Source organism: Theobroma cacao, chromosome 5, assembly GCF_000208745.1.
Source record: "Theobroma cacao cultivar B97-61/B2 chromosome 5, Criollo_cocoa_genome_V2, whole genome shotgun sequence".
In the NCBI taxonomy this organism is placed as follows: Eukaryota; Viridiplantae; Streptophyta; class Magnoliopsida; order Malvales; family Malvaceae; genus Theobroma; species Theobroma cacao.
This window is the reverse complement of record NC_030854.1, coordinates 21,898,727-21,914,062: the sequence shown is the minus strand read 5'-3', so window position 1 is coordinate 21,914,062 and position 15,336 is coordinate 21,898,727. Positions and strand designations below refer to the sequence as shown.

General features: G+C 32.9%; 1 protein-coding gene across 1 annotated transcript; it reads right to left on the bottom strand.

Moving 5' to 3' along the window:
- LOC18598687 (probable aquaporin SIP2-1) lies at positions 10,219-13,037 on the bottom strand. The gene is made up of 3 exons (XM_018122315.1): positions 12,578-13,037; positions 10,717-10,977; positions 10,219-10,608 (listed from the first exon to the last, which is right to left on the bottom strand). The coding sequence occupies exons 1-3, from the start codon at positions 12,860-12,862 to the stop codon at positions 10,444-10,446; spliced, it is 711 nt and encodes a 236-aa protein (XP_017977804.1). The 5' UTR covers positions 12,863-13,037; the 3' UTR covers positions 10,219-10,443.

Genomic DNA, 15,336 nt, shown 5'->3' with positions numbered 1-15,336 from the left:
AGCACTACAAGATAGATTAATGGTTAGAACTCATCTTCAACTATTTTCAACAGGCATAAAACTACCAAACTACCATCAGAGTTGCATCTCCAAGTATAAAAGGGTCTTCCAACAATTAGAAACAAGTTCTTGGAAGTTTTGGAAGAGATTTGAGCAATTAAGAGCTGATAAACCAAAAAATTTTCTCTTCACCTCACTACACTTAAACGCCTAGCCTTTGTACTTGTATTCTGCACTCAACCTTGTACCATTTAGATCAACTTGTGATTATAGATACTTTTTTTTACTTATCTTCTTGTATTCTTAGAGTGAGGGAGTCACTCTAAGTGTTTGTTTCAAGTTAGGATTACTTGAATGTGTTAAGATTCTAACTTAGCCTTGAAAAGTTAATTGTTGGGTTTTGGTTGATCTCGTGAAAAACCATTATTGTAGGTTGTGATTGAGCCTTTGAAAAACCACTTTGGGTTTTGGTTGAGCCCATGAAAAACCATTGTGAAATGTTGTGGTTGAGCCTTTGAAAAACCACTTTGGGTTTTAGTTGATCCTAGTAAAAACTATTGTGAAAGGTTTTGGCTAAGCCTAGTAAAAGCCATTGTAAAGCTTGGTGAAAGCTTGTGAATTTCACTGGTTCGTAGTGGATTTGTTGGAAAAATCCTTGGTTGAATAATCAAGGTAGTGGATGTAGGTCTTGGACCGAACCACTCTAAATTCTATTGTCATCTTTACTCTGTTTTTGTTTCATTTTCTTTCTTTCATTTGTCTCGCCCTTATCTAGACTTTGAGACAATATTTGAAAGAGCCAAATTGTGCTATTCACCCCCCCTCTAGCACATATTATTGGGACCAACATGGATAACTATAAGTATATTGCCTTTTGTCAAGATCATTGATCAATTGGGATTTATCAAAAGTGAAATCATTGAAAGCTAATGTCCAGGACTGCCTATGTGAGATGCTTGCTAACCAAGCTAGTAAGGTCCGTATGTTCCTTTTTTGGTTTAATAATAATTATATGATTTATTTCTCTGATTTAAGTAATTTTCATTTTTGGTTATTTAACTTATGGTTTAGGGAGAATGGTTTGTAGTCATTGCATGACTTTTTGATATGGCATTGAGGTACTAGTTGATATGACATTGCGTGACTTACTTATTGCATGAATGGTTTATAGTCATTGTGTGACTTCTTGATATAGCATTGCGTTACTAGTTGATACAGAATTATGTGAATGGGTTGTAGTCATTGCGTGACTTCTTGATATGGCATTGTGTTAGCAGTTGATACGGCATTATGTGACTTGCTCATTGCGTGAATGGTTTGTAGTCATTGCATGACTTCTTGATATGGCATTGTGTTACTAGTTGATGTGGCATTGAGTGAGTTGCTCATTGCGTGAATAGTTTATAGTCATTGCATGACTTCTTGAATTTGGTCAAGTTATAATTCTTTTTGTATCTATAATTAGTGGTTCAGAGGGTGATAAACAAAATTAGAAATTTTAAGTTTTGTAGCTTATGGTGATGACATTGACATTTTGTTACATTTTACTCATTATTTGAACCAAAACAATTTTTATTTTTTAATGTTCATGTTATTGTACATATATATGATTTTTAAAGAATATATAGAGGAAAATGAGGTATATGAAATCATACATAGTGAGAGCAACATAGATATTTTTATCAAGCTTAATTATGATACATTACTTATTAAAACTAATTAAGGAATAGTAATGAGAAATAAAGAGTTAAATTTTCTCAAAACCAAAGTAGCCAATATAATAACAAATCCAATAACCATAAGCATTCCACAAGCATACCAAAATATATTACCTTAAGTTAAGGCTGCACTTAAAAAAAGTGTATCCTTAGCCAATGTATGAAAAAGTTTAGCTACACTATTTTTTGGGATTTTGTAGCAAAATTAATATGTAGCCATATAGTACATAATTGCAATCCTAAACAAGTATAATGACATTTAAAATATGCAACTAAAAAGTATAACAACAAATGACATTCTAATATGCAACAAAAATGCGTAAATTTTACAAAATTAAAAACAACTTTTAAAGTATAAACCATGCAAATTTTACAAAATTTACAGCAAATGTTGATCATTTAAGAAATTATTAAGTAAAATTACAATTTCTTTTATAATGTCTACACATTAGTTCCAAATCACCTTTACATATAGTATTCATGTAGAATCCTCCAAATCTAATTCATACTTCAATATAGTAAAAAAGCATAACTGTTGCCCATGCTTTTAGAAAATAACCATAGTAAATCAATAAAATTTCAATAAATCCAATAACGCTAAACCAAACCAAAATAACCATAGTAAATTCAACAAAATAATCAATTCATAATCACCAGCATGGAAACATAAAAACATAAAAATAATCAAACATAATCATCAACCTTTGGTCTTCTTGCCTTTAAGAGACTATTTCCTAGATACGGAACCAATGACTATTGCCTTGCCTTTGCTCTAAGTTTGCTATGGTACAATCTCCTTTCTTTCTTGTTTTATCGCTCCCATTTCTTATGTCTTGTCAGCTATAGCTTCTTTAAGAAGAAGATTTTCAACATTTTGTAACCTCTCTTCCACTCTTATAATTTTGTCATTTTGCTTAGTCATTTTTCTATCAATTCTTATTAGCAAATTAAACACCATATCATTTGAAATAGGATCCTAACTTACTCTAGATGGAGGAATGGAAGGAACGGTAAGAGAAGCTAAGCTGCCTTGGCTAGAGTTGATAAACTCATTTTCCTCAAGCTTATAACCCATTTTTTAGAGACTTCCAATAAAGATACCCTGATCCTTGCATTTGGTCCAATCAGCTTGGTACTTACTCCTCTATACTTTTTTCTTTTTAATTAGAAAGAAGATTATGTTTTCATATGGTAAATTAGTCTTAAAGGCTAAGGAGGCTCCTTTCATTCTTTCTATCAGGTCTTGTTATATTTAGAGGGATTTCATTCACAACAGCTTCCATCATCCATAGATCTTGAGCACTAACATAATTGTAACTACTGTGCCTTCCTTGCAATGTGGAGGCTAGGAAATAATGGAAGACCCTCAGTTGTGCATTTTTCAACTAAGTAGCATAACTTCTTTTTAAAGGGTAAAGTTCTTTTCTTCCTATTACAATCTCCCACATGGGTGATGGATTATGGTTTGGGAGAATTGAGAATTCTCCCATTTCATACGTTATTTTTATAAATTTCCTAATATCAGTAGCTGTCACTGTAAATTCTGTTCCACACAAGAACACATTCAACCCATCCTCTACCAAATCAATAGGATTTTCCAACTCATCTTTATTCATGGTTATACTCGAGTAAAATTCCTTAACAATGGTTAAGCTGTAATACGTATCTCGAAAGGTACTTAGACCCTTAATTTTAAGCTTGTTAAAGAACTTAGATAAGTTACGCTTAATTGACACTGTTTGATTAAAGCTTTTCTAATCTACAACTTTTTCACATGATATATTTGCATTTTCTATTCTCTTGTGCCTATCAGCATGTGCTTCGTTCCTAAATCTTGAGGCTAAAGGCTTACCTTTTTCAATGGAAATACCTTTTGTTGCAATTGGCACATCAAAAGCCAATTTCCCATTTTCTTTTTGGATCGAATAGTAGACATATCCTCAACTACCCTTTTTCTTGACCCTTGTCAGTAACTTTGCATGACTAAGAAGTTTCGACCATTGATTTCAATGATGTTGGAGGTTTTGGGATACTCGGGTGAAATTAAGATTAAAAAGAGGGACAATAGATTTTAGAGTAAATCTAGGTTAAAAGTTTGAGTGGGTTTAGTTTTCCTGTCCCTCCTGATCTTGACTTTATTTTTTTTTACCAAAATTATCGCGTTTCAATTTTCTCTTCAAATAATGATTAGAATTTGATATAGTGTATTAAGTGACTAGATATTAGCCATTACGTCACTGATTTTGAAGGCATTGCTTGCTTGGTTAAGAAGACATTGTGTCACTAGTTTTAAAGGCATCGCATGCCTATCTTTTTAGGTAGTGGGATTAAACTTTGATTACAAAAACAAAATAAAATCTAATGAAACCTTATGGAAAAATATATGTACTTATCATTAAATTAAATTTTCCAACGATGATTTAATTACAATCATGTAATTAGGCTTAAATAAACAATTATTATTCTTTTGCCATATGAAAGCTCTTTTGATTTTACCTTTTGTGTTACAATGAATAAAAAAATTATCTAGGGCAGTGTGGATACAATAGACCACTACTGCCTAAAAGCCATTGTCTTTGTTTAGGACACTCTATACGTTCTCGGTGTTTGTCACTCGCATTAGACAGCTCTTTCGTGTGTGCCTGGTTTGTTTGCAAATTGAACATGCTTTCAGTTGTTGTCATCATTGAGGTATCGGTTGAGTAGAATATGGTGCTGGATTTGTCGATGGAGCTGTAAACAGCATTGGGTAATTTTTCCTATTATGACCGTAGCTCTTACATTATGAACATCTTCGTCATCGACTACCGTCGCCAACCAATGGAATCTTTTTCCTCCTAGGTTTTCTCGCTTAACCTTGCCAAAATGGTGGCAAAATAATAATTTATTCAACATCATGGGGGATTTCCCACTCACTGATATGCCCAACTGGGTGAATGTGAACAGTATAACCTTCCACCTATGATCGATTCTTGTAATAGTCCGAGTAAAATTCGATGGTTGCATGTTAACAGTTACTGCAAAGATAATGAAATCACAGTTGAGGAACCATGTAAAATTTCAATTCATTACAAAGCAAATAAGAAAACATGGATATTTGTACAGTATTGCCATCATGGCATGCTTGCAGAGGAATAGATAAATTTGGAACTCACAGCATGAACACGTGTTGGTGGACAAGTTTACAACTTTGTCCTTACTCCTTCCTATAACTTAAAACTCCACTCGATCAATTGCTTGTGTCGAAAAGTGACATGCTTCATTGAATCGTGTGTTCAATAGATCCGTAGTCTGTGTTCAACAGATCAATAGCCTAGGGGTTGAGGGGCATGGTCAAATTCAGCGCCTTCTTATGCAGGTCATGGAACCAACACTGGAACATGCCTCTAATGCACTCTATCAAAACGGTGATTGGCATTTTTCTTGCTTGCTTTAGACATGAGTTAATACACTCCGCAATGTTGGATGTCATGAGTTTGTATCGCCTTACTGGTGATCATGCATGTGCCCATCTCTCAGGGCGTAATTTCATCAAGTGGTTGTAAGCATCCTTGCAAAGATGTTTCAACTAATTCATATGTCTATTGAAATCGATGACCCTATAGTAGTTAGCTACGAGGGTGAAAAATGCTGCAACGTTTTCTCTCTTAAACATGTTTATTATGTTTTTCCCTAAGTGGTAAGTGCATAGACCATGGTGTGCATTGTGGTACACCTTTTTGACTGCATTCTTAATGCTAAGATGCTTATCAGAAATGAACATTGCATTTTTAGGATAACCAATTTGCATGACACAGTTGGGTAAGAAATCACGACCACAACTCTTTATCCTTAATGTGGCCATTGTCAAATGCAATTGAATATATCTGCTCATTCCATCTTTATAAAAAACAACAAACAGAATGCTCTTGAATTTGCCTTTCAGATGTGTGGCATTGATAGAAATGACAGGTTTACAACCTTGAATCCCGAATAATACCCCGTATGCCGAGAAACAATATTTGAATTGTTATTGTTGATCTATAGCCATAGTTGTGACTGTACCAAAATTTTCACATTCCAACATATGAAAATACGAGGGTAGGAGTTGGAATGGCTCCTTTGAGGGACCAAAAACAAGACTCTCTGAATACTCATTCGCTTACCAGGCCTTACCATACAAGCATTGTAATCCCCATTTGTGATTTATCTCTTCCATTATTTCCTTAGGTCTTAATGGTGTTACATTATTTCCTTACAACTTGAAGGACATAAGCTCACTAATTAACTCGCGCTTGTTGTTTGGTACCCACCTTGCAAACCATCAACAGTACACGTGTGTACCTTGTGGAATGTGCGAACTTGCCAATAATCTCTTTTAGGTAACTTTGTTGCACGCATATCGAATTTGCATGCCTTGTTCTTACAAGCAACTTCAAAATAAGCATGACATGACTTTTTAACTCTAATCTCGAAATGCTCTTTTAGTGCCATCATGCTCAAAGCTCACATCAATTCAACCTTGGATGGAAACATTTTTCAACAATATAAGTGGTCATCGCTTGATTTGGATTCCTCGGTCACAATTGTTTGGAAGGATATCATATCTGCCCCTGGAATAATCCATTGACGAGATAACCTCACATTTACTCTTTCCTGATCATGGCATCAGGCGAATGAATACCATTGTCACCAACGCTAGGGTTGTCGTAAATAGGGTCATCATACTCAACATCTTTTAAGACAATAGTTGTGGCATGATTTGTACTACCATCTACTTGATTGCAATCTGGAATGTCATTGTCCTCACCCTTGTCCTCTTTTGAATAGTTATCATGCTTGCCAACGTAATCATCTTCACAGTCATCGTCCATTTCATCATTCTAATCAGCAATGTTGTTCTTTTCACAATCACAGTCCATCTTATTAGATGCATCATCATCACTCACAACCATCACAATGTCGTTTGCAAATGGTAATGGGCCCATTGCATTCCCGAGCGATGGTTGGATTTGTTGGCAAGAATGAATATTTCGTTCGGTGCACATTCTGATCAAAATTGTGCATATAGCATTTGTAGACACCTCATGTGTGTATCGGGCTACTCAAACTCTTATGCATATGTCAATGGTGATTGCCATTGTTGTTCGTTAGGGAATGCATGGTGTGGTATGTTTGAAGTAGTATAATTCTGATTTAAGTAATTACTATGTTGGACACCTTGTTCATGTGGCATAACATTTGCATTTTGTTCCTTAATTGTCAAAAACACTACAACTGCCCTCTCATCTCATAAAATACTTGCTACATCTTCATCGTCCCTAATAACTGAGTGTGACACCGTTGCAGCATGACTGAGCAATGCATTGAGTTCGATTTCGTGATTCTATGAGTTTCCCTTAACAATATCTGTAACCAGCTTCATCAGGCCCAAAAATGACAAATCACTCCCAGCATTCCTCACTTGTGTCTCACCACCCTTGTAAGTGTCATCGACCCAATGACCATCGTATGTAATTATAAGCTTTATATTGGGCAGGTTGTTGAAATTTAATAGAAAATAAGTGTTATAATCAATCAATTTATCAAAAAGTGCCACGTAATGCATGAAAACCAGTCACACAATACCTTAAAGTCAGTCTCGCAATGCCTAATATCCAATCACGCAATTTCTAAAAACTAATCAAGCAATGCTTAAAAACCAGATATGTATTGCACAAGTCACGCATTGCCTAAAAGCCAGTCTTGCAATATTGAATATTAAGGCACACAATGCCTAATATCCATTCACATAGTGCCAAATAAATCGGTCACATAATACCTAAAACTAGTCACACAATACATAACAACCAGTACAGAATATATACCAACCTATCATGGAATGCTTAATATCCATTCACACAATACCTAATACCTAGTCACATAATGCCTAAAAAATTATATAATATTCCAACTATTGTCATCACACCTTTGATTCACTTATATAAATAGAAAATTAAGAAATTATGATTAGTAAACAAGTTATTGAGCATAAAAGAAATTAGTGGCAGTTACTATTTATATAAAATATGTAATAATAAAACAAGATTTTTATTCATAAAGCTGAAATTAAGCAGATGATACAACATAAGAACCATATATTATATGCCTTCCATGGTTTATATCTTCTCAATCTCATCAACTATTTCATAAATTTTAGCTAGAATCTTGTTATTGTTCAAAACTTCTGTCTTTAGAACTTTTTTCCTAACCAGCACCTTATCGATCAAAACACGCAGATCCTTCTCCATGTTCTCAATGACATCCATCAATTTTCCCATATATGCTGCAACATATTCAAGAATATCTTCCTTTTCAGAAGCAACTCCCTTCCCGATTTCCCCACTAAAACATTTAGACGCCATGAGAAATTTGAGATTTTGTGACTTTCATTCAAACGGTTTTGAATGGAATGGACAAAGATTCCCTCTATTTATAGGCATGAATGCTGACTCTTGGAAAGAGTGTTCAATGGTTTTGGGCTTGTTTTTTTATGAATATGGTTAGTCCGTAAATCGATGCAATAAGTGCTTTAAAGAGAATTTCAAAGTTCTATGTCAGTTGAATTTGGATGGTTTTCTGCACCAACATAAGTGGAATTAAGAGGGTTGAATTGGTCATTAAGCATTCTTAATTCTCTTCTAATTTTACAGAATTGGTTATTAAGGGGGTTGAATTAGTATCTATTCAACTTCAGCAGTGGGTAGATAAAGCAACAAAATGATTAAAAATTAGTCACATAATGCTTACAAATTAGTCTAGCAATTCCTAAAATCCAGTCAAGCAATGCACAAGTCACGCAACTCTTAAAAGCTAGCCTCGCAATGCCTAATATCCAGTCACACATTGCCTAATATTCAGTCATGTAATGTCAAATAAACCAGTCACGTAATTTTTAAAAACCAGTCATGCAATTCTTAAGTTGCGCAACACATAACAACTAGTAACACAATGTCTAATATCTAGTGACGCAAATCCTAAAAAATATTCATAAAATGTCTAACATCTAATTGATTTCATTCCTTGCAGCTAAGTTTAAGTTGCCAAAGTTACATAATTTACCCATCAACTTTTGGGTTCTATTAATGTAATTATATAAACAAATAAACCCAATAACTCAAAACAGATATATTGATGTCATCTCTGCTCTTTGAGATAATGAGAGAGAGTTGGATGGCCAGATAGACCACGATGGCGTTGGAGAGCTGGACGGTAAGACAAAGAACTTGAGATTTAATTTTGAAATTTTTGTTTGGATAGCAAGATAGAGAAAACTGAAACCATTTTATCTGAAATGGTTTAAATGACATTGTTGTCAAGTTATGTCTAAAATTAACTAAAAACAATTAAAATTATAATAAAGGTTATTTTTGAATTAAGCTTATGATGAGGGGTATTTCTTATAATTTCGTCTATATAATATCCCAACTAAAACAAGTATATATGCTGCTGGTTTTAATGGCAAATTACTTTCTAGATATAACATAGCCACATAAAACCTGTAGTCTATGATACTGAAGATTTATTTCCCTTCAAAACTTGCTTACCAAATTGTGTATTTAAAGTAGAAATATATCAATTTAGCTGTTCTTTTCTGAATTTGTACAAATAATAATAGTAAATGGATTAAATCCAACCTTTTCATACACAGGAATTAGATGCAAAATTTGATCATTTATATTAAATGTTTTAAGGATTTTGAGAAAAGAAGATTGTTTGCATAAGAATATGCGAGAATTTCACTTCACACATAACGATTTTTTACATATTCAACCCTAAAACAAAGGATACAAAAGAATACACCATAAAGTTTTGTTAAAGGATCTCGGAGCTCGAAAGGACGAGTACACCATCAGACCACAGCAGAGATAGGTCTAGCGGTGGGGTAAGGGGAAGGTGTTAGGCATCCATTTTGCCAAACCCACGAAGCTCCCTCTCTACTATAATCTAATTTCCCCAAGCTAGGAAATGCTGAAGAGTGGCTGAATAGCACTTTAATGAGTTTTATAAAATTCAAAGACAAATGAAGAAGGAACTCAAGGATGATAAAAAAACAATAAGCAATTACTTCGTTAAGTAATAAATGGTACAGAAAAGTGGATAATGTGAAGCAATTTATAGTGATTCAGTTATTCCAAACCCACACTTATTATCTTGACAGTGGTTGTCAAATATTTTCAAATGCAACTTCACTAAACCAGTGAAACTAATAGCTTCCACCGAGTTTTTACAAAATGAGTTATCTCAAGCTCAAATTCGATGTTATAGAAACTCAATGAGTACTTCCAATGCTCAATTTACAACCAATGATCGATCACATTCACATTAGCAAAAGCTAAAAGCTTTATAAATGTGCAACTTCTCCCTAATTGCTTTTCCGTGTCTATGATTTTCTTTCTAGATCTCTATTTTATATCTCTTTCCTCTGCTTATTTTACATCACAACTTTCACAATTAATATATCAAACTCAATAACTAACAATTACCAGGAAATGTGGCACATGTAAGATCAACTAGGAGATAGATTTTACAAAAAACAAATAAGTAAAACTGTTTATAAACAGGTTTCTGAACCAAAGAGATCCAGGCAAAAACAGATTGAATTTTCTTCAATCCTTGAATTTTACAAACATTTGCCTGCTCTTGAACTCAAATATTAGTGAATTGAATTTCCAAAAATAAATATAAAAAATGAAAACAAAGAGACTCACTCAGATTTAGCTTTTACTTTTTCTTTCTCCTCTGTTATTGGCTTAACTACCAACCTAAAAGTCCAGACTGCCAACAAAGTTGCCTCTATTGGAGCAAGCCAGTATACAAGTATATGCTCCTTCGTGATATGATCTCCACGAGCATATGCCCATCCCATCACCTAAAAGTTTTAAAAGAGTTTGATCAAATTAAGTATGCTATGCAACACATTGGGACTAACAAAACAGGGAGCAAAATGTACAAGCAGTTAATGAATTTGGGTACTTACAGAGGCAGGGTTCATACATCCACCGGTCAGATCAGAGCCAAGAATATGAAGAGCTAACTTAGAGACACTAGTAATCCATGTCTTCATGAAGAAACTACCAGGGATCTTTCTAGCAAGCCCAAGTGAGATGATGACAATTGCAAATGTCAAGAATCCTTCCGTTAGTGCACCTCGATGGATGTCAACATTCAAACGAGGCCCAAGTCCTATTCCAGGAAAGGTCTCAATAATGAGCCTAACCCCGGTAATAGATCCAATTACCTAAAGGAAAATTAAAGGGAGAAGAAAAAGGATACATAAAATAGAAATAACATTAACCTCTACCTAAAGAAAAAAAGTGAAAAAAACAACAGCTGCTTTGATGCTATCATATAATCAACTAGTATTGGTTTTTGCACTTAGGAAGATGCATATTTGAAATCACACATAGCCTTGGAAAACAATGTAATCAATCCAAAACATAGTCTAAAAATGTTTAGATCATAGGTTAGGAGAACTATAAGCTCTGCTCATCAATGAAAAGGAAGCAAAGAGAATTTGTGAAAGTGCTACAAGAAATGAACCCAATTTCTTAGCAATATCAACAATTTTCTTTTTCTATGCTCATGCTTTGTATGAACCTTTGTTTGATTGATGTGTTTGCTACTTTCTTTTTGCCTTCAGTCTTTTATTCATTTTTATTTTTTTTCCTTTTTTCTTTTTTATCATAAAAACAAATAGCAAAAGCACCAAGCAAATGGAACCTTAATATTTATTTTTTCTCTACAGTTAAAGATCTTCTCTCTAGACCCTGCATTCACCATGTAATAGGTCATACAGAAAGCCTATCCTAACCGAATAGTGCAATAACCAGAGCCAAACACCGAGGAAAAATCCTTTAATAGAATGAAAATACGTAGAACTATGTAGCTATACACCCACATCTTTTTCCGCCCTCTCAAACATCATGGAGATGTTACAGAACCAGAAAGCCTCCAATAGTTACTTAGGCTGCTTTGGACTCTATCAGGCCAATGAAAAGCAAGCCTCGAAATTGCAATTTTTTCTCTCTGGGTCACTTTATTTCCTACTGGAGCTCATAATTCAAGTCTTCATCTAGAGACCTCCAAACAATTGAAAATGACCATAAAACATTCTCCTACCTTTCCACAACAAATTGAATCCAGCTTCACATTCAAAAGAATTCCTATAGTTCTTTTCTGCTACTAATTTCTTCCATCCATCCATTTGACGAGACAACTGATTTTAACATACAATCCTGTTCAACAGGCACCATTTAAAGAACACGACTCATGGAAAAGCAATGTAAGGGTCCACTACATCCAACCCCATGTTAGTTTGGCATGTACAAACGATGGATGGAGGTCATAACATAGTTTACTCATGGAAAAGCAATGTGAAAGTCCCAAGTTTGCAACTAAGAAATAATATGATGCAGGCATGAGATGGATGGTAGTGGCAGAGAATTCAAACAAGAGTATCATCATGCTCTAGAGGTGTCTAAGTTGAGATTTCAGACAAGCTTCTTAAGGAAATCTTATCCAATGATTACATAGTGATCGATGAAACATCAAGCACAAATTGATGCGCCTAGCTGAGCCATAGAAGCCTATAATAACCCCAATATATTTTTGACAATTTTTTTCTTTTGGCATTTAAAATGGATATGATCCAGCATTAAATGAATGGTAATTTTTTCACAGTTGGCCTCATCAAAAGCTGTGAGAGAAAAAGACATTTCCAGCACACAAAAACCTATAAAGAATATGTGGGGCCTTTACAAAATCATCCAAAAGAAATATAATATAATATAAATTTGTTCTAAATATGAAAAGAAAGAAAGAAAGAGCGAAGAGGTAACCTGGGCAGGAATTCTGGCCCCAACAGTGAAAAGAAAGTGGCTGAAATCCCCAGAAACGGCAGAAGAGAAAACGGTTAAAGGATTGTAAGCGGCTCCTTTAGTAATCTTCCCCAAGAATGCAAAGAAGAACATGTTGATAATGGAGAAAGCACCCTTCAAGATCTCAGCCTTGGGTTGGTTACCCATCCCTAAAGCCTTGCTCACAAACATCTTCACCAAAATACCAGACCATACCCACATGAAGGACATAAGAAAATCGTATACAATCAGGCGAGCCCTGGCCATACTTGTCAGCTCCAGCTTCTCTCTCTTTCCGGATTTAGCTCATCTTATTCGATCGATGGCCCTTTTATCCACAGATTAAAGCTTTGTACAGCTGCAGCAGGGAAAGCTGATCCCACGGCTCACACAGACTCCACCAAGTCTGGGGGCTAGCACGAACTTTCACTTGTTTGGATTCTTATAAACGTTGAATGCTAACATTTTAAGTAAAATTCGTGATAGTCCGTAAACTTAATATTTTTCCACTTTCTCCCACCAACTTTTATTTGTCTCATTTTGGTCACAGAATTTTTTAAATGATCAAAAAACCTTTATAGTCCTTGTACTTTCTAATTTTATCTAATTTAGTCTCTTTACTCAAAATTGAAATAATTTAATCTCTTAATTTGAAGAATTATTTTAATTTAATCCCTCTTTCTAACAGCATCTAATTTTATCGTTGAAGGAGATTACGTCAGCATTGAATTAAGCATATTTTTATGACGTGGCATTGTAAAATAATAACGTGACATGCCACATTTCATCAATGTGATGATATGGTAATGCCACGTGATACTAATACAGTAACATGGCAATACTAACATGACATTAACATGTTGACATGTTAGGGTCATGTGACAAATTAAAAAAAATTTTAAAAAAAATTATGTCATGTTGTAAGGATTAAATTGAATAAAAATATATAGTACATGGACTAAATTGAACAAAATTAAGATATTGAGAGACTAAATCGAAAAAAATATTTTAAAGTACTAATCGTTAAATAGATTATTGACATACTTATTAATAAGCTAAATATTTAAGTGTAAAAAATTATAGTGTTAAAATATATATATATATATATATATTTTCTTACTTGATTATTTGATTCTAGAATATGTAAATTAATTTATCTTTTTTACAAAAATAATTAAGTTTGAATTCTCTTTCTATAAAAACAATTTCGAGAAAATTTTATACCTAAAGTCAAATTTAGATAAATAATTTATATTACGTTAAAATAAAATAATATAAAATGACTAAAAATATTCTTTTTTCTTCTGTTTATAATAGTATAAAATTTAAAAATTTATTTAACTTAGTTTTTAACTTGAGTTGAACTCAAATTAGCAAAATATGTTAATTTAGTTACAATTTTCACAATTTAAAAATACTCATTATTTTGAAATTATTCAACTCTTAACCAATTTACTTTTTATTTAAAATTACTCAAAGTTTCTTATAAAACGATTTTATTTAAGTTCAAATACCACAATCAAATTTTGCTAAATTTAAATTTAAATTATTAATTTGAATCTACAAAAAATTTATTAATAAAATAAAATGGTACAAATATTTACAGTTATATTTAACTTTATCAATAATAATCGCAGTTTTTAATTTAAGAAATTTTAACTTAAAAAATACAATTTGAAATATTAAACAAAATAAAAAGATAAAAAAATAAATAAAAAATTGAGAAGGTGGAGCTTAGATTCTATAGTTATAATAAGAGGTTTGTTATGTCCAAATTAAGTAAGTTAAAATAATGAATTATTTTTATAATTATCACTAGCTCCATATCTCAGTTCTTCATTTTTTAAAAGAAAAAACCAAATCAATCTATTTTGCTAATTTGAGTTTAGCTCAAATTAAAAACTAAGTTAAATAAATTTCAAATTTTTACACTAATATAAAAAGAGGAAAAATAATTTACTTAGTCCTTTTTATTTTATTTTATTTTAACGTAACACAAATTATTCATCTAAATTTGATTTCAGGTATGAAATTTTTTTGAAATTTTTGTTATAGAAGAAGAATTCAAACTTAATTTTTGTAAAAAAGATAAATTAATGTACATATTTTAGAATCAAATAATCAAGTAAGAAAATATTTATATATATATATATATATATATATTAACACCATAAATCTTTTACACTTAAATATGTTGGCTCCATTAGTTTTTAATGATAGTAAAATATTCTCGCTCATTTTGTCTAAATTTACTACTTGAGTGTGCAGGACAAAAATGTAAGTCATTAATAAATTAATCACTCAAAAGAAAATATCAAAACTTATAAGAATAAGGAGCTACAATTGAGCCACAAAACAGAAGCCTCTTAGTCGGATAACTAAGAGAGTTAGTCAACTAAAATTCAAAAATGGAGATGACCGGTTCATAAACAGAAAAGACTTAGTCGACCAAGAAGCATGGTTAGTCGATTAAGAGCTCACTACTAGAAACTGAGATCAGAAAACAGAGACGACTTAATCGACTAAGAAGTATTGTTAGTCGACTAAGAGCTCACTACTAGAAACTAGGATCAGAAGACAGAAACGACTTAATCGACTAAGAAGTATGTTCATCAACTAAGAGTATTTTGTCTGAATATTTGAATTTGAATGCTAGAAGGCATATTAACGGCTAGAACTGACTCCGAACTGTTTTTCAACGGTCAAAAACTGTCAAACATCCATCAGAGTTGCTTTTTCAA